The sequence below is a fragment of the Dacryopinax primogenitus genome (assembly GCF_000292625.1).
Source record: "Dacryopinax primogenitus strain DJM-731 SS1 chromosome Unknown DACRYscaffold_9, whole genome shotgun sequence".
Lineage (NCBI taxonomy): Eukaryota > Fungi > Basidiomycota > Dacrymycetes > Dacrymycetales > Dacrymycetaceae > Dacryopinax > Dacryopinax primogenitus.
In genome coordinates this window covers 335356-357848 of record NW_024467206.1, presented here as the reverse complement: position 1 = coordinate 357848, position 22493 = coordinate 335356, and the positions used below count along the sequence as shown (strand labels likewise).

Genomic DNA, 22493 nt, shown 5'->3' with positions numbered 1-22493 from the left:
GGAGGACCGTCAACGGCACTGCTGCTCAGGCCTCGACCTCCCAACCCCAATGGCAAGATCCTGCTCCCGCACCTGCCCAACCAATTAGCGCCAGTGAGGGATGGAGGACGAACGGCGGTCCTTACCGGCAGACGTCGAGTGCTGCCGCTGTACGTGGCCCGGAAGTGCCTGGCTTTGCTCATGCCCTTGGTGGGGATGGAAGGACAATCAATCGAGTGAACACGTATATGCAACCCCGTTGGCAGGAACCCCTTCCCGAACCTCAGCCTCAACCTCAACCTCCACGACCTAAGGTCGATCTTTCCACCAACCCCTACCCACCCGCCCTCTCCCGCACCTACTCCAAAGAAGCTCAACCCCAATTCCCTTCCGAGGTCAAGCCCGACCCCTCCCCCCGTCCGCGAACATACTCCAAAGACCACCCCACCCCCCAGCCTCAAACGCCCTCCCCCATCATCACCCGCACATACTCGACCGCTTCGCCAAGACAGAAACGGTCGTTTAGCCAGGCGACGCCTTCCCCTGTATCCCCGAGGGCGGAAGAGGGACTTCGCTCGCAGGCTGAGGCAGCTGTGGTGCTCCATTTGCGCGAGAGGGGGGTTGATACGGATGCTGAGGTCAGGCCTGAGCGGGAGGTTGAGGTCAACCCTCAGGTCCAGCTTGGGATTGGCCAGCGAGGAGCTGGAGACGGTGTACTGCGGTCGGAGGGTGTGCAGCTGCCCTCGCAGATTCTTGCTGCTCAGGCCAGGGCGCAGCAGCCTCAACCAGCTCAGCCAGTTTACCAGGTTCAACAACCTCAATCCCGCCGGCAACCCCAACTCCAGGCTGTTCCATCCCAGTCTGCGCCTCAGCTCCCCCACGGTACACACCCTTTCCCCACCTCTTCTACACCTCTCACACCACCACATTCCCCGCGCGAGCTTCAGCCTCAACCCCAGCCCAACCAGCTCAATCAGCCGAAACGGTCCTTCTTATTCGTCTCTGGCGGGAAAGTAGAGCCTTTGTACCGCGGTCCGGTGCCTGTCTCCCCTCCGCCTCATTCTTTCCCCCAATCACAGTCCCACCCACACAGCCAAGTTCAAGCACACTACAGCACTGCCCAGGATGGCAGTCCCACGAGTCCCCTCAGCCCTAGCTCGCACGGATCGATCTCCCACCGCGGAAAGCTCGTCAAGAAACGGTCTACCGCTTCGCGCACCAGCGACCACCCGCTCGAGAGTCCGAGCCAGCTGCGCGCCGTAGACGGGGCCAGTATATCCCCTTCTCTCGCTAGCAAGCGCTCCTTTGCCCCGGGATCATTTAGGAGCCCTGTACCAGGCTCGCCTCCTACTTCCAGAGGAGGGGGAGGGGTCTTTGGGTTTGTAAGGAGGTTGAGTGAGAGCCGGGCTGCTCGTGTGGAGAAGAGCGTCTCTCCTGCGGAAGAAGCACATGTACGCGTTAGGGAGGGGAGGAGGAGGAGCCAGGTCGAGCCTGAGGGAATAGACGACCTGCGTAGGATGCTTTACCCCCAGGCTCAGGCGGATAACGTCTCCATCCTCAGTGGGGAGAACTTTGCTGGTGTCGGTGCTGGGGTGAGGAGCTTGGACTCCCACTCACCCAGGGCGGGCGCTTCGCAAGGGCAGGGGCAGGGGCAGGGGAGATATGTGTATCCGGGGAGCACGTCCGTGAGCGCTTTCGATCGCGCGAAGGGTCGGCAGGCGCATGGCTACCATGGAAGGAGGGCGGCGAGCGAAGTTGACCTGAGGCAGGTTGATACGTCGCTTGCTGCTTCTCCTGTTCCTGTTCCTGTTCCTGCTTCTGCTCCTATTGCTGCTTACGGAAGAACCGGCGGCACAACCCCCGCTTCTTCCTTTACACGACCTAGCAACGCACGTGTCTTCGTCGCCTCGCCTTCCCCCATCGAGCTCGTCACTTCCCCAGAAGAGGACCCCTCCTTCTCGGACGAGCGCACGCCAACCGCCACACGTGCATTTCCCTTCAGGCAACCGGCTGCCGACCCTGTGGACCCCGGCTACTCAAGTACGAGCACAAGCACCCTTTCTTCCTCTCGGGTCCTTCCTTCTGGCTCTGGCGGGCTGATCCCTCCTCCCAGTATCGAGGCTCGTACTCCTTCCCCCGCAGGGGGTTCGCGCGAGGACCACCGGAGGAGTGCAGTCCCGAGCTTAGCGGACAGCAGCCGGCTGGGAGCGAGCACCGCGTCGTTTTATTCTCAAGAATCTGAGGAGGAAGAAAAGGATGACGAGGGCGACGAGGCGAATACCGCCAGGCTGTATTTGACTTCCACTTCTTTGTCATCTGGGCCCGGGCAGGAGGAAGCTAGGGGCAGTGTCGTTAGTCTCGGTGCGCCCTCGGTGCGCGAATTGACCTGCACGGACTCAGGGTTGGACTCTTCTGGAGAAACGAGGGTGAGCTTGTATAAGAGCCCTTATCTCCCTTCGGATATCTCTACCAGCGACGACGACGTACTCGACCCCGAGCCTCAGCCGGAGTACAAGGAGGACGCTGCACGCACCCCGACGAGGACTACCACCGTGCCGCTCAACGATAAGAACAAGCCTTTGGCTGCGAGTGCGAGCATTTTGCGAAGGACCCCGGCTAGGAGGCAGAGTACGAGTAGCGAGGACCTGAATTTGCGCACGAACCTAAGAGGGGCGAGGGAGATGGACAGGCCAGAGCGGGATGCACGCGGTGTCGTTCCTGTGCGAGCGTCGATGGACAGCAGCAGCTCTGACGCGCATGGGAACGGCTCTGCCAAGGGTGCAGGTGTATCGAAGACATCGTCCAGCGCGTCGTCGTACGTTACCTCATCTGAAGCAGGCGTTCCGCCGAGCAACGTGACTAGCGTGTCCGCCCAGTCAACAACACGGCACCGATTGGACGCGGGAGCTGTCAAGCCCGCCGTCGTTCCTTTCCCCAAGTCCCCGGAAAGGCAGTACGGTCACTATCGGCGACCAAGCGATCCGCGGTACAAGCTTCCCCCGCCACGGACTGTCCCGCCCCCGGTCGTCGTTCCTCCCCAGGAAGAACGCGGCCCGCAGGAACTCTTTCTCACACATATACTTGTCGAGCCTGAAGTACTCGCCCAGCTGCTGCAGTACCTCTCCTTCCGCGACTTCCTGGCTCTGCTACATATCAACCACCCGACTCGCGGCGCCTGTGAGGAGCGCCGTCTGCGCGAACTCATCCTAGAACGATATCTTGACACCGTTGGATATCGTCGCTGGCCCAGACACTTGAAGCGCGACGAGCCTCTCACCCTCTCGCTCAAGGACCTGAATGCATATCTCATGGGCGTCTCTATCGCTACCTATCAGTATGCCAGCGCTGCCGACACATACCTCCAGTCACAGTCGCACGACCCTGCTGCCCTTGCGCTGTGTAGGAGCTTCACCGGCGCTACGCGGTCGTACACGCGGGTCGTCCTCCGACTGAGAGCGCAGGCAGAAGCAGGCTGGGACAGCGATGCGTTCCGCTCGCCGCTGTACCGGTCTGGTCATGCACCCCTGTTGCGTGTCTTCGTTCCAAGCCCTCAAGGTGGGTGGTTGGGCGATGAGAGTGTGGTTGAGTGCGAAAAGGAACTACGTCGTGCCGGCGTGATGAAGCTCGTGCGGCGCGGGGACGTCGTCTGGGATGCGGCCGTTTCCGACGAAGGGAACATTGGTCGCCTGATTTGGGATGGAAACTACCTTCTCGACCTGGAGTACAACTATTCCCCGTCAGGCCAGCTCCCGCATTACTTCAACTCCCTGGCATATCCACCTTCCTACTGGCACAAGGTCATTCGGACGAATACGAACCCGCTCGCTTTCATCGACTTGAGGCCATATGGGCGGGAGATCATGCAGAATGTCCAACTCGTCCAGGATCGCGTGCAGTCTGAGACTCCGCAAGGTGGATACCATACCATCGTCGGATATTCCCACCGTTCGGTAGCGAGGCTCCTACGCGGCACCCCAATTCCTGAATCGAAGGAAGTGGTCGATGCCGGCTGGGATGGGCGCATTATCGTCGAGACCGAGGGTACGAATGAGGGCTTGGCAGATCTGCAATTGCGCTGCAGTTCTCGGGGAACGAAGAGTGTATATAGAATTCTTCGAGAGAAGAGCAGACCAGGAGAAGTGTGGATCCGGTGTGTGAGAGCCAAAGAAAAAATCCTCCAGTGAGTGATGCACATGCGTTGTTGTTCTGGTATGCCCCTTTACGACTACTTATTTCTGTATGGTCCGATGGGACATTGTCCGAATATTGTTGGTATACCATGAGGTATTTTGATACACGGACTACTGCATTTAGATACACCCCTGCTGTCTACGTCTTTTGTATGATATTTTGCATTGAAGATGTTTCTGCGTGGCTGTGTCCAGTGAAAGTCCGTACACGATGACGCGGTTTTTGGGCGCTTTTCTTTGTACACTTGTATCATGGCATTCCAGGCGCCAGTCGCCATACTATATTCCCCATTTCTGCCAACATTTCTCTCTGGAATAGACTCTCCTCCGATTCTTACCGTCCTACAAGCACATTCACGACTCAAGAACGTCCAGACGCTCAGCACCGGCCTGCAACCGATTGTCCACAACGCCTTTAGCTTACGTTTTGTCGAGTTCGAGGAGAGCACACGGCACGAAACCCTTGTTACTAAAGAACATTGGGTCGCCTGGGTCGCGCAGCGGATAAAGGATGCGAGTAATAGGAGCGATTGGAAGGCGGACGAGGATGGAGAGTCTGCGGTCTGGTTAGAAGCGCAGCGATGCCTTGAATCCACGGCTGGTGACGAGAACGTCATTGCAGGTACGAGGGTATGTATATCTTATCAACGTACGTTATTAATTGGACTACAGTACTTCTCATGGCGAGCACAGATGATCCATCACCTTTGATTGCGCTGCAGGCATTGCACGCCCGAGTAAAGTCATTCGCCGATGCGAAGTCTCTCCTCGTCTTCTTCCTCGTCGTCACCAAATCCCCTGCCGATCCGTGCGTGAATCCCCTCGTATCTGCTCCAGAGTGCTTACTTGTATATAGTACATTACTGCCTTCGCTCCAACGTACCTTCGGGCCACATTGCGCCGTTCTCTCACTTCCTGCGCCCCTTGCCACCGATGGACAGATAGCTGTTCCAGCAGCACTACCACGTCCTCCTCCTCTCCAACCCCACCCGGAAACTCCAGCACTCCCACGCACCACCCCAACATCCCCAACGTCAGGTGTGACTGACGATGCTGAGAAGCCGTTACCTGTGCCCGTCGAAGAAGTAAACGGCCCAAAGACGATTACGAGCAGTGTTAGCCAGGCTTGGCATAGGTTTCTGAGAGAGCTGGTGACACAGAGCTTAGTACCGTTTATGGAGCGATCTGTGCTGGCTTTACACGAATCAGTGCGTTGTTTTTTATTCTGCTTGCATGCTTGTCTAACCTTCCGGTGTATAGTATACAACCCGACGCGCTCTTCCCAATCGGCTGCTCTCTATCACATCCAGAAGATTCTTCGGTTCATCCTCCGCACCAGCGTCGACATCCACATCCCCCAAGCCCACACTTGCCACCACCTCTACGTCGCTTCTCGGGACACCGGCGGGTGATCGGCGACTTGTCGAATGGAGCGCCATGCTAGGAGATCAGAAGGAGGTGCAAGCGATAGGGGATCCAATACGACGCGAAGCACGGGGTGCGAACATCGAAGACCTTCTACTCCTACATGCGCTACACAACCCTCCCCCTCCCCCGCCTGCTGCACAGGCAGTACCAAGCCTAACCCCGCTTGCTGCTGCTTGCCTCAGACCGCCGATGCCCATGACAGCGGCAAGCTCGCTCTCCCGCGCTCTCGTCCTCTCACGAGCGGATTATATGCTCAACGTCCATTCCAGAAATGGGATAGCTGGGATGTCACCAGTACGACGGAACGAAGTTGCGCGATGGTTCGCCCTCGCAGCAGGCGATGTGGAGTCGCCTCTTTCAGCTATGCTCCTAGCACGTGCTGGTGTCTGGGAAACAGGCAGGCGGAGGAAGGCATTATGGTACGCCATAGCCGGGCTAGCGATGGAGGGACATGGCCTGGACCAGCTGACGCTGTTATTCCTCCGACGCGCGTATGAGGCGTTTTCCCAAACTCCTGCTCTCAAGGTCGGCGAGCTTGGAGAGCTGGAAATCAACGTGACGAGGTGGTTCCAGAAAGACAAAATTGGCCATGAAGGGTTCCCAATACCGGAGAGTATCACTAGTGGTCTACGGCTACTGGGGTATCCTCTGGCGGAGGAAAAGCTGATCGATTATGACGATCCGCCCGATACTGCCGAGAGCGACAACGTTCCCAAGAGACGGTTTACGCTGCATAGCCAGAATGAAGAGGCTCTGAAGGAGAAGGAGGCGGCAGAAGCGGCGAGCGCTATCATCGCCAGCTGGCGTCCTGTGAAAGAGGGGGACCCTCTAGTCGTCGAAGTCAACGTCGACGAAGGCCTGGAGGTCGAGCACGATTTTGGACAACTCGGGGCCGCATTCAGGCCCTGCAGGCTGAATGTGACATTCACGATTCGCAACGTCTCCCCGTCTCGAGCAACGCAGTTCACCCTCCGTCTACCGAGCGCAATGGCAGCGGTCGCCTCTGCCCAGCCCCCGCTTATCCCTCCGCAATGGATAGGCACCCTGGTGCATAACGGGATCCTCCCGCCGCTTGGTGCGTGCGAGAAACGCGCGAGGCTGAGCCTGTTTCGGGCGGGGAATTACGCACTTGCCGGATGGCGGCTGTACGAGCGCGTGGATGGGGATGAGTTCTTCCAGCTCGGGAGGGAGGGGGTGGTGCGAGTCGTGCAGCGATGACCGTAGACTATGTACATTCTTACGTAGTGCGAGTGCGCATGTATCATTTTGCTAACGCTGTGCCCGACTGTGATGGAACATTTTGGTCGTGCCAGGAAGGTCAGGTGGACGGTGCGGCCCAGTCGGGAATGTGATCCCATTCCTGAGCACGAGCCCGGCGGTATGAACGAGAATGGGTATGACGCGACCGTTGCATGGCTGATACGCTCTGTCAACGATTCTGTTCTGTTCCCATGCCCGAGGAGCGGTAGGTTGCAACTTTGATTGAGAATGTTGTAATAGGAGATCGGATATTGGATGCGCTGATTTGCGGGCATGTTGGGGGTTCTTTCCCGAGTCTGTAGTAGAGTGGGTATATAAAAACTGTATTACTTAGTTGAAAATTCCCCCCTTTCCCCTGATACCCCAAGGCTCGTTGATAACAGCTCTGTGTCGGTATCTCCGGTTCCTCCACCAACGACGGCTCCGGGAAAGTAAGGGTCTAAAAGCAGTCGCCGGTGCCGGTCCCCAACGGGAGCATCCCCTTCTCTCTTCTCCTCCACTACACGCTCCCCAGGGTATTTCTCGTCGCCTTCAATTTCTTTTTCTCTCCTCTCCTGTGAACATATATTTCACGACAGTCAAGGACTCACTGCACGATGGCGCCGACACGAGAACCTGGGCAGAAGGGGATTAACTGGTCTAATATTGCTGTTGGTGGGTTTTGAGACGCATATACGCTGGGTCCAAGCTCACGGGACCGGTTAGGTGCAATTATGAACATGTTCGAGGTGCGTTAACCGACTCCCACATAAAGGGAAATAAGATGTTGATATGTTCCTGGATGTAGGTAACAACACTCGGCCAGCCGCTAGAGGTGTTGAAAACCCAGATGGCCGCAAATCGCTCCCAATCGATGCTCCAGGGAGTAGGCACCATCTGGTCGCGCGGTGGTTTCTTAGGCTTCTACCAAGGTCTCATCCCCTGGGTGTGTTCCCACCCTCCTTCCCGCTTGCGAGAGTCTGATCATCGCGTGCTTAGGCGTGGATCGAGGCATCTACCAAGGGAGCTGTGCTCCTCTTCACAGCAGCAGAGATCGAAAACCGGAGTATTGCCGCCGGTCTTGCTCCCGGTTGGGCCGGGTTGCTCGGCGGAATGGGCGGCGGTATCGCCCAAGCGTACGCAACGATGGGTGCGCTGGCTCATCTCCACGCCTTTTCCATCGCTTATGTAATCCAGGCTTCTGCACATGTATGAAGACTGTCGAGATCACACGGCATAAACAGGCAGCGTCGGGTATCAAGCCCCCGAGCACGTTTGCTGTGTTTATGGATATCTATCGGAGAGAGGGTATTGCTGGCATCAACAAGGGTGTCAACGCAGTCGCAGTGCGCCAGTGCACAAACTGGGGTTCTCGGTGCGTTCCTCCACAGCTCCCACTCCTCTCTGACTAACTTGATCTGATGTAGGATGGGTTTCGCCCGCCTGGCGGAAGACACAATCCGAAGCATGCGGGGAAAGAAAGAGGGCGAAAAGCTCGCTCCGATGGACAAGATCCTCTCTTCCTCTATCGGAGGTGCGCTCGCCACCTGGAACCAGCCTATCGAAGTCGTACGCGTAGAGATGCAGAGCATGAGCAAGAAGCCCGGGACGGAGAAGCTCGGCGTGTTCGGCACCCTTATGTATGTGTATAGGGAGAACGGGATCAAGGGCTTGTATCGGGGTGTGACGCCTCGCATTGGCCTGGGGATATGGCAGACGATCTGCATGGTCTCCTTCGCAGATTACGTCAAGGCTTGGTAAGCTGTGCTTTCTAGCACAACCCCAAGTGACTCATTTCCGTGCAGGGTGAACCGAAAGTAGTAGGAAAACAACCCTAATACCTAACCCCTTTCCTTTCCCCGCATTCCTCAACTACCTAACTACCTCACATCCTCCTCCCTTCCCTCGCAGCATCCTAATGCATCTCCTCCGCACGAACAAAATTCCCACATTCCGCAATTCCGCAACTTCACAATTCCTTATCTTCCCTTCCAATCTTGTGTCTTGGTCTCATCGTCTCATTGTCCATTTCGTTACTTATCGTACTGGTTAGTCTGTGAGGGAAATGAATAGAGATGCGATCCTGAGGTTTGATGCTGTGCTATGTGCGACCCTCTATTTTTGGATCATAGAATAGAGATCTTCCAACTTACTCCTTTTTCCCCTGTGAACTTCTGTTTTCGGCTCTCTTCTGTCGCCTGAGTGTCATCATTAATGAACGGTAAAATGTGAGAATTTATGCATATACGTGAATGGCGAGAAAAAACATCGACGAGATATAGGCTTCACTCTAATCTTTCTCAAGCATCTCCTGCAGTGCCTGATCGAACACCTTGTTTTCCTTCTGGATCTTAACGATCCCCTCCCTGATTTTCTCCTTCTCGTCCTTCGTCGCACAGTCAGAGGCAGGTCTCAACAGGAACACATTCTGACACTCACCTCGTACCGCTTAAGCTTGGTCTTCAAGTACTCACGATACGTTTCTTCCTCCGCATCAGGCGTCAGAGCCCGCTTCTTGCCCTTCCCTTTCGCCGCACGTTCCTTTTCCATCTGAGACAGCAGTCCTTTCCGCTTCTGGATAGATTCCTGGGCTTGAGACCGTCTGTTCTCAAGCTCGCGAGAGAGCTGATGGAGACGAGTTTGAGCTCCGCAGACCACAGCATGCAGGGCGTCGATGTCTTTACTAGTATCGTCATCAGGTTCCCTCGGAGGCTCACTCTCCTCTGTCTGAGTGCTAACAGAGGCGTGGTTCGCTTGCTGTTTGGCAGGAAGAGAAGTGGACGAGCTTCCAGCTGAGATACACTCAGTGTCTTATTTGATAGGATATTACTATGCGTGAATTCACTCTGTATTATCGCCCTTGCGCCTGGTAAAGGGATTGCTAGACATAACCTTCAGTACATTCTCATCGATAATTCGACATTATCGTGCAATACCTTCGGCACTGTAATAATAGAAGAGAAAGATAAGAACTGGGCTGTCATAGAACTCGACCATCGTCGAACTCTCATAGTGAACTCCTTCGTAGGGCACCCTATCGAGGCTGGAGGAATTCTATATGAGCGAAGTACATTTATATGCTACTTACCTCACTCGAAAATCCATGCTCCAATCACCTCGCGTTAGCGCAGGAAGCTCACAATCTTGCGGTGGAAGTATCTTCTTTCGGGGAGTGGACCAGGCCATTGTTTCCCCACGCCGAATGCGGACCGTGAGTACCCCTGGCTTGTAAGACCCGTGCTTCATATCATCTAAAGTTCCCAGAGGATTTAGCAGGCTGCAAGCACATAATAAATAAGCCAGGCTTGCACTTCGATTCTGTTGGCACCTTCTGGAATGAAGGATATACCATGTAGCTGGAAGACAGGGGCATAGCATCGATAACATTTGGGACAACAGGACCTTTTTCGCCTCTTGTATTCCTGAGCACAGGGGGTACCCAGAAGCCATCAAGATAGATATCTATCTTGGCATCGGCTGTGTGAGGTGGAGTACTGTTAACAACGAATGAGAAACGCTGGCATGCAAAATTAGTAAAGCATGTTTGACAAGTGTCAGGGCGTATTGTGGGATAAAAAGTCAAACTAACCTGCTTGTCTTCGACGGGGATGCAGCAACTGTAAACCAACTCCAAATATGGCTCTTTGTGAAGTTCATTCTTCAAGTTGTACTCAGGCAAGGTTCGTTCGCCACACTTGATGGTCACTTCGAACTCCTCGCCCCGCATGATAGTATCGATCGACCAGTTTTAGCAGTTCTTGTCAGAAGGAGGAAGAACGTAAAGAGATGTTCGACCGGTCCTTCACCACTTTTCTAAGCGGATATGCGGAAGGAAAGTGAGCCAAAAAATAGAGACACGTGTCCACACGACTTGGGTTTCGTGACTCACGCAGGCCCGAGACACCATCGGAGCGCCCCCAAACCCCTTAGTGTGCCGACGCTGGACTCGCAGTCATGCCACTCCCTTTGCATGTTACCGTCTTTCTAGAGCCACGCTGTCATGTGGTCGAACTGTTGAACTCATGCGAGTGTAGCTATAGAGTACTTGGTCAAGCTTGAAGAGCATACATCTAGCGATTGATGCCGCTTGCCTTTCTTCTCTGTACCTTCACCACCCTCTTCCTCTGCACCGTCCAACCGCCTGCCCTCCTGTACTGCAACTGTCAACCCAGCGTCGAAGATATATTTCGATCTTATTCCCAATGCAGTCTGTCTATCTTCGCTTTCACCGCGTCCATCGCCTACGCATATACCGAGAATGATCTAGAGGGCGAGTAGCACAAGCTAGGCAACGAGAGCCCTGGGAACGTCTACAGAGGTACGCACGTATTCAGACCGCTTTGATATCACGCACTGATAAGAGTTTCCTCCACCTGCAGACACGAGTCTTAGTGTGAATGGCGCAGTCAAGGAGTTACCTCGGATCACGGATTACGACCAAGCAAGTACTTTGAGCTGAAGAGAAATTGTGTCGCCGCCGTTCATACCACACGATGAGGGAGGATGCTCATGAGCGTGATCAGCAGGACCAGACAACTCAATGTGGTGTCTTTTGATTGGTCTCTCGTGCACTCCAGATGGAAAGGGTGTTCATCGTATCCGAGCTTATCGACAAACCCGCGTCAAGCACACGAATACATAGATCGAGGCATCGACAACGAAAGCCATCTTCCTCTTCACAACCGCAGATATCGAGAACCGCAGTACTAACCCCAATCTTGCTCCAGCCTGGGCTGCCTTCCTTGGCGGAAAGGGCGCTGGTCAACCGTGCGCGATGATGGTGATGGCTTCCGCACATGTACGAGGGCTGCCGACATCACATGGCATAAGTAGGCGGCTTATGGTATCAATGGACCGAACGCGTTTGCTGTTTGTATGGATATTGGTGAGAGAGAAGGCATTTCTAGCATCAAGAAGGGTGTCAATGCAGTGACAGTGCCGCAGTGCAGAACCTAGGGCTCTCGGTGCGTTCCTCCATAGCTCCCTCTTATCTGCGACTAACTCATAACCCCTTATACGATAGGTTTCGCCCACCGGGCGGAAGACACGATCCGGAGCATGCGAGGAAAGAAAGACGGCGAAAGGCTCGCACCCATGAATAAGACCCCCTCTCCCTTCAATCGGAGGTGCGCTTGCGACCTGAAACCAGCGTATTGAACTCGTACGCGTGAAAGTGCCGACCAAGCAATACGCGGGACGGAGAAGCTGGGCGTGTTAAGCATGAGACAGGCGATGTATCGTGGTGTCTTACCTCGGATAATCCCTACTGTCGGAGGACTCTAGTGCGTGGCAGAAGCACTCGTTCAATGAAAGCTAACAACAGCGAATACATGCATATAGGTCACATAGCGGCATAATCAACAACGATTTGGAACAATTATGAATCGCAACTTCCCCATCGTCCCCGCTTACTTTTTCAGGATGTCCTGCAAGGTTCGATTGAAGGCCGCATTCTTGTTTTGGATCTTGACAGTCCCCCCTGAGCTCTTCACTTTCAGTCTTCATTTACAATCAGCTGGCTACTCGCTGGCTACAGAGAGAAGATACTTGCCTTATACCGTTTGAGACGCGTCCCCAAGGCATCAATAAATGCTTCTTCTTCTGCATCTTCGGGCAGAGGACGCTTCTTTGTCTTGTCTCTCGTCGCCTTCTTCATCGAACACTGCAGCGCTTCCATCTGCACAATAGATCCTTGCAATCCAGTGAATCTGTTGTTCAGTTTCTCCGCAATGCGTTGAAACAATGCTACAGCTGATTCATATCGTTCACGTGCATTGGTCAAGGCTTTCACAAGGTTTTCTTCTTCATCGTTTGGTTCGCTCATAGCTCGGGCATTATCAATCCCAATGCTTGTACTCTGTCGGGCCTGCTTCTTATGAGGGAATGGTTTGAATAAATCTCTCGGCAGCCTCCGGTGTGGGTATTCTATATCGAGTTCAACAGTTCAAGTCACTGATGAGTTGAGTGCCATGCTTAGGACTCACTTCGACACCACAGCTGCTCCAATTTCTCTGGTAATCATCTATCAGTGCATTTCATGCGTGTGTTAATAAGTCGTCAAGTACCTGGACTGCGATAATGAAAGTGGAAGACTAAATCCGGGCTGCTATCTTTTTCAAAGCCCCACATGTCACTACCATGCAGGCCCTCTCTCACTAGGGTGGGTTCAACAGGCCTAAGAAGAAGTGAGTGACCGAGAAATCAGATAGAATAACTGACATCCTGACCTAACCCGAGTATCAACATTCTCAGACAGGTCTTTGCTGTACACTAGAGGGGGTACATCAAAGAAGACGTCTTCGTGCTCCTCTGGGTGTTCGGCAACCTTGGATTTCCCATATTGAATCCGAACGGTGAGTACCCCTGGAAAGTAGTCATCGCTTGTATCTTCCTTAACCTTTTCATCATCTAAAATAAATTTCACATTGTGAGATCCTTCATTAGGATGCATTGAGCTCCCATACCGCTGAGAGTCTCCTTAGTCAATCGTCCAAACGATAGGAAGGCCAAAGACTCGGACGACACGAAAACTCTGTCCAGTACACTCTCGCAGATGTAGCAGGTGTTACAGAAGTTCTGGAAAACCTGGCAATCTACATACAAGCCATCAATGTAGAAGTTCAACTGGCAGTCCTTTTCTCGGGAGACATTTGCAACGGAAAAACAAAACCGCTGCCAATATTTGATGGATGGTATTGAATGTAAGCCGATGCTTGTAGTATGCAGTTCTCAAGCAGAGACACTAACCTGGCCGTGTTGAGCTGGGATGTAACAGCTGCAAATTATTGTGCCCTCCTCCTCTAGATCTTCTGAGTCAGGTCCGCTCACTTCTCGCCGAAAATTCCACTCAGGTAGTTTCTGCCGGTCAGTAGTCTCGATAGTCACTTCCAAGTCATTGTGTCGCAAAGTAAGGTTGTTGAGATGCGAAAAGTGCAGGTTTGCTTGAGTAAAGGGAGCGAGAAAAAGGATATAGAGGCAAGAGGTAAGACGAGGCGGATAGCGGAAGGAGAATATGGTCTGTGAGACACGTGACTGCCTTCTCACTCCCCTCGGTGGTTCGAAAGTCACATATTAATGTGGTTACAACCGGAAGGTACTGCACCGCGCGAAGAGCCTAGTTCTTATATGCGATCGAACGAACTATTTAAGTAAGACGAAAAGCTTATTGCCGGATTTGGTTAAAAATAACACAGTCAGACAGGAGCGCCGAATCCCTCAGCACCGAACCCCTAGCTGAAACGGCATTCACCTGCACTGCACCGACACTGCGCTCGCTGTCATGTCGTTCAATTTACTGGTTGCGGTCACTCTAGGAGTCACTCTGCACGTCGTCGCAGTCTGCTCAGCTCACGAGCGACTCTCCTAGCCGGTTTTGGATTATTTGATCGATCTCGATCGAGGTCTGACCGCCGACTACTAAAGCAGACATAGACGCTCACTCAGCACCCTGTCTTATACTCGCTCTGCTATTGTCTCTGCTCGCTCTCTTTCTCTCTTCAGCATATCACACAAGACCTGCAGCTCTGACGCGCATACATCTAGTCGTCGACCCCACCCACCCTTCCTCTCGTCCACCACCACCCCCCTCCCTCACATCACCTCCTATTCCCTCCCTCTACAGTATCCCCGCTGTCAAGTGATCGTCAAAGATGCAATTTGACCTCATCCCATATGAGGTCCGTCATCCCATTCTTTGCACGCGCATCGCGCGCATATAGCCAGGGAACATGCTAACTTCTCCCAGGACCTCAAAGGTGACTGGCACAAGCTAGGCAGCGGGAGCTTCGGGAACGTCTACAAAGGTGCGCCCCTGTTCCTACCCCTTACATATGCGCATATACTGACGTACTTTCGGGACAGGCACTTACCTTGGCACGGATGTCGCCATCAAAGAGGTGCTCCCGAGCACGGATTACGACGTGAGGAAGTACTTCGAGCGAGAGTGGAAGTTGATGCGGTACGTCTTCTCCTGTTTACGCTATAGGAGGATCGGGGATGCTGATGTATGCGAAAAGCGAGGCGAGACACCCCAATGTGGTGCTCTTCCTTGGTCTTTCGTACGCCCCAGACGGGAGGGTTTTCATCATCTCCGAGTTCATCGAGAATGGTGTGTATGTCCGCCCAAGGTACATGAACAATGCTGACCGGTAGTGTGTGCGGTCAGGTAATCTTCGCCAGTACATCTTTGCGAAGAGCAAGCCTTTCCCATGGCGCCTTAGACTGAGCTTCTGCATCGATATTGCTCGCGCTCTCGCCTACCTACACGCTCGGAAGGTGCATCTCCCTTCTTTCGATCCTTGCCATCGCGCTGATCGATTGATGCAGTGCGTTCACCGGGATATCAAGGGCGAGAACCTGCTGCTCACCTCCAATGGCCGGCTTAAGATCACCGACTTCGGCTTTGCCCGCATTACGCCGCGGTCCCCAGAGGAAGCGAAACGTCTGACTTATTGTGGGACGGACGCATATATGAGCCCCGAAATCCTCATGGGCGATCCATTTGATCTACCTACCGACGTGTTTAGTCTGGGGGTAATCTATTGTGAGATTGCCTGCAGGAGGGTGGCAGATGATCGGACGTTCAAGGTACATTGCTTATGCTTCTGTAACCAGGCTCCTTGTCTCATCCTTTGACAGCGAGCAGCGCCGATGTATTCTCTGGACCCGAGGGAGCTTTATGCACTCTCCTCCCCCGGCTGTCCACCGGAACTCATTCAGCTCGCACTTGACTGCTGTAGCGTCTTCCCTGCCAAACGACCATCGATGGTTGAAGTCCTCTCCCGTCTCTCGGCTATCGAGGCGCAAGTTCTCGCCCGAGGGGACGAAGACCTCAAGCCGGTGGGGACAATAAAGTTCTTGACTGGCGTCGCTGGAGCGGGAGCTGGGAGCAGACGGCCGAGGCAGGCCCCGAGGATCCCCAGCTTTGGTATGGGCGTGGGAAAGGACATCCGATTTTCCGCCATACGGATTGAGGATATCCAAGTACCCCCTCGTGTCAGCCCTATCGACGTACCTGCCTCGCCACCTTCCGAGTATGGCGAGGAGCCCGAAACGTTACAGGTCGAAGCCGCGATCGAGGGCGAGGACGATGCCGACGACGCGCCAGACGAGCAAGACGAGCCTCTTGTGCCTGACCAGCCCGCAGTCGTTAAGCGTACTCCGAGCTGGGCCGAATACGGAAGTGTCATGATAGGCCGGAGCTCGATGTTGGGGGATAGGAGCGGGTGGTCTCAAGCTGGTACGTGATTTGCTTCCGGAAGGGAAGGGAATATTGACGTTATGTTGTCCTATTTCGTAGATGTTATCCCTTCTGAACCAACATCTGTGACGCATTTGTTGGACCGGCAAGCTGGAGACCCCGTCACGGAGGATACATTCACACCTGAGCAGGCCGAGCTCGGATCGACAATCACCGTCAGAGCCTCGTATTCAACCACGAGGATCTCTCCCACGGCGGTCAAGGGCCCTTCTGCTGCCAATGGGGGTATTGATCCTGCGACAGGGGAGAAGATGAAGGCCTACGTCGACGAGGGGGTGCAATACCCAACCCCATCGGGTTCGAGGTTTGCTCCTGCCTCGGCGAACCAATTGGGACTTGATGTGGCCCCGCCTGCCAACAGAGTTCACACAAGCATCCCTCAGCCTTCTGATGCTCCGAATCCAAGCGTCCTCAGCCAGGCTTCGTCCCAGGTGCTCGTCCATCGATTCACCCTCATCAGACCTGCGTCCAACCCTGTCCGGTCGAACCCAAACCTGCGCAGCACCACTCCCACCTCGGCGGGCGGCGGCGGAGGGAGTGGTTGGTCTCCGTTGAACTTCTTCTTCTCGCCGCTCACGGTCAAATCGCAAGCCCAGAATGCCAAATGCGACCTCTGCCACCGACGATTGGGCAAGGCCGCAGCACTGGAATGCGACGATTGTGGGATGAGATGTCACGTGAAGTGCGGTGAAGGGGCGCCGAGGGACTGCGGAGTCAGGTTTCCCAGAGCAGCTCCGGCCGTTCCTTTCCCTGTGCCAACGGGGGTCATTCGTGCAGCCCCGACTCCCCCAGTCGTTCAGGGGACGACAGCAGCCGCGGCACTCCGAGAGCTCCAGGCTAGGGCGGGCGAGGCTGGACCGGCAGGGGTGGCAGCAGCGGGGAAGACGAGATCTCCCCCGGGGTCGCCGGGGAGGTGGAAGATGAGTCCGAAGCTGGGGATGTTGGGCCTTTGACTCGGGCCTGTCCTGCGGTCTCGTGTGGTCAGGATCTGGTGGACTATCGGACGCGTTTTGCCAAGGGTATGTAGGAGGGGAAGGAGACAAGAACAGTACAGAACCGGACATGTACAAACAATGTTGTATGATCAATAATGCCAATTAACATCAGTGTTGACAGTTTCTCCTTGTGAGCCCTCCTTCGATTAGATGGCCAAATGTGCTGACTTGGCGTATTCTTCATGAAACACATGCGCTTCCCCGGCATTTACGGACTTACGGCACCTTTACGTCGAGTCATCGTGACCGGGAAATATCCTCGTGGAGTCATGTTCATAATTACCGGAATGTTGCCGAGTTCGGGGGACAATAAATCATTCACACAGCTCTCTGGCAACCACCCTGTAGAACTAGAGCCACGGCAAGATGAACGTCAAGCTAGTGAATCACTACACCGCGCCGGCAAATGAGATCAAGACTGCCAATGAGCTGCTGAACCCTCCCGAAGGGGTATACGACGTCAACTTTGTGTTCCCTCTCCGGGAGCTGGAGAGCGACAAAGTCCGACTTGTGCCTTTCTTAGTGCGTTTAGCTATTCTCCATATCGGAAGGGGTCTGATCGACAATGGCTGGTAGCCATCGGTGCACATGCCCCTCCTTCACGTGCGGGCCCAGCCCCACTCAGAGCTGAACAGATACACTTCCTTCGGCCCCTTCCCCACTCTCTCCTCCGCTTTGGAATGGCACGATCAACACATCCGCGCCGAGCCTTCTGCTACGTTGTTCGCAGTGCTCGACCTGACCCAGGCTGACCCCGTACTCCCGGAGATGGGGGGCCGGCTAGCGGGTATGACCGGTTTGATTGGAGCGAGTACGGGGCAGAGTCAGGCTGAGGTCGCGTTTGTGACGTATCTCCCGGAGTTCCAGAGGACGCATGTGGGGACTCATGCGTCTGGCCTGCTGCTCCGTTGGCTCTTGGATTCTCCGGCGCAAGGAGGACTGGGGCTGAAGCGTGTACAATAACGCGCAAATGAACCCAATGCGAAATGTATCCAAGCTGCAGAACGGTTGGGGTTCAAGAGAGAGGGAACGCTCAGATGGCATATGGTGCTCTCGGAGGGGAAGGAAGGACTTGACCCGCCTACGGAGGGGGATGGGCTCACAGGGCCAGGGAGGCATTCCGCATTGTTGAGTCTCTGTTGGGATGATTGGCAGAAAGGGGGGAGGGAGAGGATCAAGAAGTTGATGAGTCGCGATTGAGCTTGCATACCAAGGACAAACAAGATACTGATTGGTGATACACGAATCGTAGATTCTTCGGTCGCTATAACCAATGTAACGAACATGTGGGGAAATGTTCATTATCAGCCGTATAAATGGTATGACAAATAGCCGTGAGCATGGGCGCCTATTTCACCGGCTTTTACCGCCGAACATCCGCGTCGATTGTCATGCTGTCCTTCCTGTCCTTTTGTTTTTTTCACGCCGCAGAAATCTTGCAATCATTAGTACAATATCAAATAGACCGGAAATATGGACAAGGTAGTCAACAACTACGCTCCTGCACGACCAAATGTCAAGACGATGGAGGAGCTCCTCAACGAGGTGCACGACGTTAACTTTGTGTTCCCGCTCAAGGAGTTAGACAGCGGTAAAGTCCGACTTGTACCCTTTATTGTACGTAGTATCATTCCGATCTAGTAAACGAAGCTGACTGTATCTCCAGCCTTCAGTACACATGCCCCTCCTCGTCACCCGCCCCGCCGCCCATCCGGAACTCTTCCATCACACCGCCTACGGCCCCCTAGACGACCTCCCATCCTCTCTCCAAATGTACGAGGTCTTCATCCGCTCGAACCCCGGCGGTATCTGGTACGCCGTGCTTGACCTGACTCGGGAGGATCTAGACAAGCCAGAGTTGGGCGGAGCATTTGCGGGGACGATCGGTTTGTGGGAAGCGAGTAGAGAGCAAAATCAAGCCGAGCTGGCGTGTGTTGTCTATCTACCGGAGTTTCAGAAAACTCATGTGGGGACCCACTCGGCGGGTTTGTTACTTCACTGGCTCTTAGATTCCCCGACACAAGGAGGGCTGGGATTAAGGCGTGTGCAATGGCGCGCAAACGAACTCAATGCGAAAAGTATCCAAGCTGCAGAACGGTTGGGGTTCAAGAGAGAGGGAACGCTCAGATGGCATATGGTGCTTTCGGAGGGGAAGGAGGGCCTTGACCCGCCTACGGAGCCCGATGGACTCACAGGACCTGGGAGGCATTCGGCGTTGTTGAGTCTCTGTTGGGAGGATTGGCAAGAAGGAGGAAGGGAGAGGATTGAGATGTTAATGAATCGCGCCGGATAATTGAAGTTGTTGATGAATGTATCGCTTTCAAGTTACCTCGAAGATCGAATTCAAGTACACAAACACCGTGACAATCACTGTACAGAATCCATATGTCCGTTAAGCAGCCCTGTGAAGATAAGGGAAGAGATGACTTGCACGGGCGTCTATTCCTTCACCGTTCGGCCGTCTTCCCGCGTCGAGTCACCTCGACCCCCCATTGCCATCCCAACATGCATTCCCTTGCCACACTTCCTGAGCTACACATCCCCCTCTAGTGCGATATCAACTGGATAGAAAGATGGTCACGGTGGTGAACAACTACGCTCCCCCGACGAAGGATGTTAAGACGACCGAGGAGCTGCTGAACCCGCCTGAAGGTGTACACGACATGAACTTTGTACTGCCTGTGAAAGAGCTGGATAGTGGGAAGGTTCGGCTTGTACCTTTTATTGTACGTCTGCAAACTCTTGCCGACCAAATGTTGAGGATGACGGTGCTCAGCCTACGGTACATATGCCACTGCTCATGACACGCTCCGCCGCCCATCCCGAATTATTCAAATACGTGGGCTACGGACCACTAACTGACCTCGTATCTTCGCTTCATATCTATGACCGCCTCATCGCCTCCGATCCCAGCTCGACCTGGTTTGCAGTGTTCGACCTCACCCGTCCAGACAAGGAAGACGCCTCCCTCCCAGGCGCGTTCGCAGGCGTGACCGGTCTCCTAGCCGCAAGCGCAGCGCAGAGTCAGGCCGAGATCGGATACGTACTTTACCTACCCGAGTTCCAGCGCACGCACGTAGGGACACACGCGACGGGCTTGCTCATGCACTACCTGCTCGACTCTCCTTCCCTTGGAGGACTGGGACTTCGGAGAGCACAGTGGAAGGCGAACGCGCTCAATACTCGGAGTGTGGAGGCGGCGAAACGACTTGGATTCAGGGATGAAGGCGTCTCGAGGTGGCATATCGTTTTGCCGGAAGGGAAGGAGGGATTGGATAGACCGGATGAAGGGGATGGAGCGAGGGGAAAGGGGAGGCACACGGCCATGTTGAGCGTGTGTTGGGATGACTGGAAGGAAGGTGTAAGAGAAAAAGTAGATGCGCTCATGAGTAGGAATTGATGGAACAATACATACCTGCCGACCACATACCTAAAATATCAAGGCAATCTCATGCCAAATGGTGTATCACTATTGCTCCTTTCGTGTCGATGTACAAATTTAAAACACAACAGAGGTAAGTGTATTGTTTGTTCACCCTGGCAAGGCTTGGAAGGCCGAAATTCAGTAACATTGATTGCACTCTTCGAGTCAGTATGACCTAGCTCAGAATCTGAGTGCATATTCACGTTAGTCCAAATCGGAGCTGAGATTGCTCTGTGCAGCCGGAATACTTGTGCTCGCCGACATGATGGGAGAAGAACTCAGGAGAAGCCGAAGCAGGAGAAGGCGTGGACGCACCAATCAGGAAGCTCCACGCAGACAATCCGAAAATTCGACGACGATGCCGATTCATCGAACAGCGATTGGCTTTTTTTTACCAGCTCGCTGATCTTATTCATGGACAGTGATTGTCCTTTAACCAATCTGCCATTCTCCGCCGATGTCGATCACGTGTCTCGGAAAAGGGGAGATAATTCTGCATTTTTGCGAATCAAAGTTTGTCATTGAGAAGTCAGGTATGTCCGTTGCGCATTCCACGAGTTCAGGCAGGTTACTTATCCCCAATATGCGCTTTTACAGTAACGTGACATCCATATGTGTGCTTTTTCTTGAACACAACCATTCCTTTTGGTCAAGGCGTTGTGCCCCTTTTCGGACTCTGTATTCCCGTAACCCCGCCCTCCCCTTTAACATGGCAGCACGCGGTCTGAAATCGAGCTTCTATAGCTGACCTCAACAAGACGTTTCTGACTCCTCTCTGTGAGATAGGAGAACTGCGGACGATGATCTCGCAAAGGGATAGGGGAAACCATACCCCCCAAAAGACGATATCTTCTCCCTGCTTCTATGCTCCAACGTCTTCCCTCATCCTCCAGTTTCGGTTGTGCTGCACGTGAAGGCGCAAGATGTCATCCAGTGTGTTCTTCCCCACATATTTTATAAGGCTCGACTTGATTGACGTGACCTGCAGTCCGCTCCAACCCATCGGACCGTTTCCCCCCTTACAACGGCAGCCCCCTCACGTTCAGTGGATTCTCCACCTTACGCAAAAGCGACATGCGTCCTTCCCATCAAGCTGAACTGACTGGGGCGACCGTGGGATCAACTATCCGCAATGGCGGAGGCGGTGGGAGCGGCAAGCAAAGTGCATCTCGGGTCATGTCCCATGCTACCCAACCCAGTAGCCCTCATGAGACGGAAGCCATGCGCCAGGCGATTCTATCCCTTGTCAATATTTGGCTGAGCCGGATGAGCTTGATGAGCGGAATTGTACGTTTTTCACAGTTGGGCAGGAGTTCTTGCTCACTTGACGGGGTTATTAGACCACATTCTTTGCCGGCATCGACAGCCAATTGCTCTCTTATGCTGCTGCTTCTGTTGTCACCAATTCCAGTGCTGAGGTTTGGCATCGGATTGCGGTAACCAGCATGGCGGGTGCGATGATTCTTCACTGGATGGCAGGTGTGTTGGATATTTACTCCCATCGTTCACCTCGAGTACTCATCAGTGCCCACAGCTATCATCTCCTACCTCGCATGTTTCGCGCTCTATCGATTCGAACTGAGCGACGCAAGTACCGAAGAGAAAATAAGCGGTTTTCCTGGCTACCAAGCCAACTTCAATAGGCACACCAATCCGACTCTCGCCTCTCCGCATGTCGATGCGAACTACATCAGCGTGACACGACTTCATCCCTTCTCTTTCAGTGCACGGAGGACAGGGATGCAAAGCGCAAACATCGAGTCTCAAGGCACGCACGGGATTCCCAAGTTGCCAATGGATCTGACAGCAGTGAATTCTGCATGTGTTGGGATCACCCTGGTCGGGTTCGTCCTTGCCATCCTGGGAATACTGGCCTACATGTGGGTGTTCTTGCCAGGCTACGTGAGTATTTTCAGTACGGTTTGTCTTTCTGCGTCGGCTCTTGTTGGATTGTGGGTTTTAGGCTGAACACATAAGGT

At 54.1% G+C, this 22493-nt stretch overlaps 9 protein-coding genes across 9 annotated transcripts; 8 read left to right on the top strand and 1 right to left on the bottom strand.

Annotated features, from left to right (window-relative positions):
* The first annotated feature begins 3109 nt into the window (after nucleotides 1–3109).
* Nucleotides 3110–4300, top strand: DACRYDRAFT_79392 (uncharacterized protein). The gene has a single exon (XM_040776395.1). It carries the CDS (start codon nucleotides 3288–3290, stop codon nucleotides 4161–4163), a length of 876 nt encoding a protein of 291 aa, XP_040628677.1. The 5' UTR covers nucleotides 3110–3287; the 3' UTR covers nucleotides 4164–4300.
* Nucleotides 4301–7361: 3061 nt separating this feature from the next.
* Nucleotides 7362–8893, top strand: DACRYDRAFT_22173 (mitochondrial carrier). Its single transcript, XM_040772715.1, has 7 exons — nucleotides 7362–7511; nucleotides 7563–7585; nucleotides 7645–7782; nucleotides 7836–7986; nucleotides 8034–8211; nucleotides 8264–8593; nucleotides 8642–8893. Exons 1-7 carry the CDS (start codon nucleotides 7454–7456, stop codon nucleotides 8655–8657), a joined length of 894 nt encoding a protein of 297 aa, XP_040628676.1. The 5' UTR covers nucleotides 7362–7453; the 3' UTR covers nucleotides 8658–8893.
* A 233-nt stretch (nucleotides 8894–9126) lies between these two features.
* On the bottom strand, nucleotides 9127–9833 carry DACRYDRAFT_15796 (uncharacterized protein; the record flags this gene model as incomplete). Its single annotated transcript, XM_040771140.1, has 3 exons — nucleotides 9127–9222; nucleotides 9276–9628; nucleotides 9773–9833. The coding sequence occupies 3 exons, from the start codon at nucleotides 9831–9833 to the stop codon at nucleotides 9127–9129; spliced, it is 510 nt and encodes a 169-aa protein (XP_040628675.1).
* Nucleotides 9834–14485: 4652 nt separating this feature from the next.
* DACRYDRAFT_52436 (kinase-like protein) lies at nucleotides 14486–16082 on the top strand (the record flags this gene model as incomplete). Its single annotated transcript, XM_040775108.1, has 7 exons — nucleotides 14486–14512; nucleotides 14581–14638; nucleotides 14697–14793; nucleotides 14852–14943; nucleotides 15001–15110; nucleotides 15162–15422; nucleotides 15474–16082. 7 exons carry the CDS (start codon nucleotides 14486–14488, stop codon nucleotides 16080–16082), a joined length of 1254 nt encoding a protein of 417 aa, XP_040628674.1.
* Nucleotides 16083–16346: 264 nt separating this feature from the next.
* Nucleotides 16347–17014, top strand: DACRYDRAFT_22172 (uncharacterized protein; the record flags this gene model as incomplete). Its single annotated transcript, XM_040772714.1, has 1 exon — nucleotides 16347–17014. A coding segment is annotated over one exon (668 nt), but the record flags the coding sequence as incomplete, so codon positions are not given.
* A 442-nt stretch (nucleotides 17015–17456) lies between these two features.
* On the top strand, nucleotides 17457–18053 carry DACRYDRAFT_15794 (uncharacterized protein; the record flags this gene model as incomplete). The annotated part of the gene is made up of 2 exons (XM_040771139.1): nucleotides 17457–17612; nucleotides 17667–18053. The coding sequence occupies 2 exons, from the start codon at nucleotides 17457–17459 to the stop codon at nucleotides 18051–18053; spliced, it is 543 nt and encodes a 180-aa protein (XP_040628672.1).
* Nucleotides 18054–18563: 510 nt separating this feature from the next.
* Nucleotides 18564–19439, top strand: DACRYDRAFT_116226 (acyl-CoA N-acyltransferase; the record flags this gene model as incomplete). Its single annotated transcript, XM_040770163.1, has 2 exons — nucleotides 18564–18707; nucleotides 18757–19439. The coding sequence occupies 2 exons, from the start codon at nucleotides 18564–18566 to the stop codon at nucleotides 19381–19383; spliced, it is 771 nt and encodes a 256-aa protein (XP_040628671.1). The 3' UTR covers nucleotides 19384–19439.
* A 202-nt stretch (nucleotides 19440–19641) lies between these two features.
* DACRYDRAFT_22170 (uncharacterized protein) lies at nucleotides 19642–20501 on the top strand. Its single transcript, XM_040772713.1, has 2 exons — nucleotides 19642–19816; nucleotides 19867–20501. Exons 1-2 carry the CDS (start codon nucleotides 19664–19666, stop codon nucleotides 20488–20490), a joined length of 777 nt encoding a protein of 258 aa, XP_040628670.1. The 5' UTR covers nucleotides 19642–19663; the 3' UTR covers nucleotides 20491–20501.
* Nucleotides 20502–21437: 936 nt separating this feature from the next.
* On the top strand, nucleotides 21438–22482 carry DACRYDRAFT_107509 (uncharacterized protein; the record flags this gene model as incomplete). The annotated part of the gene is made up of 4 exons (XM_040768488.1): nucleotides 21438–21447; nucleotides 21503–21801; nucleotides 21855–21993; nucleotides 22049–22482. The coding sequence occupies 4 exons, from the start codon at nucleotides 21438–21440 to the stop codon at nucleotides 22480–22482; spliced, it is 882 nt and encodes a 293-aa protein (XP_040628669.1).
* Between the last annotated feature and the right edge of the window lie 11 nt (nucleotides 22483–22493).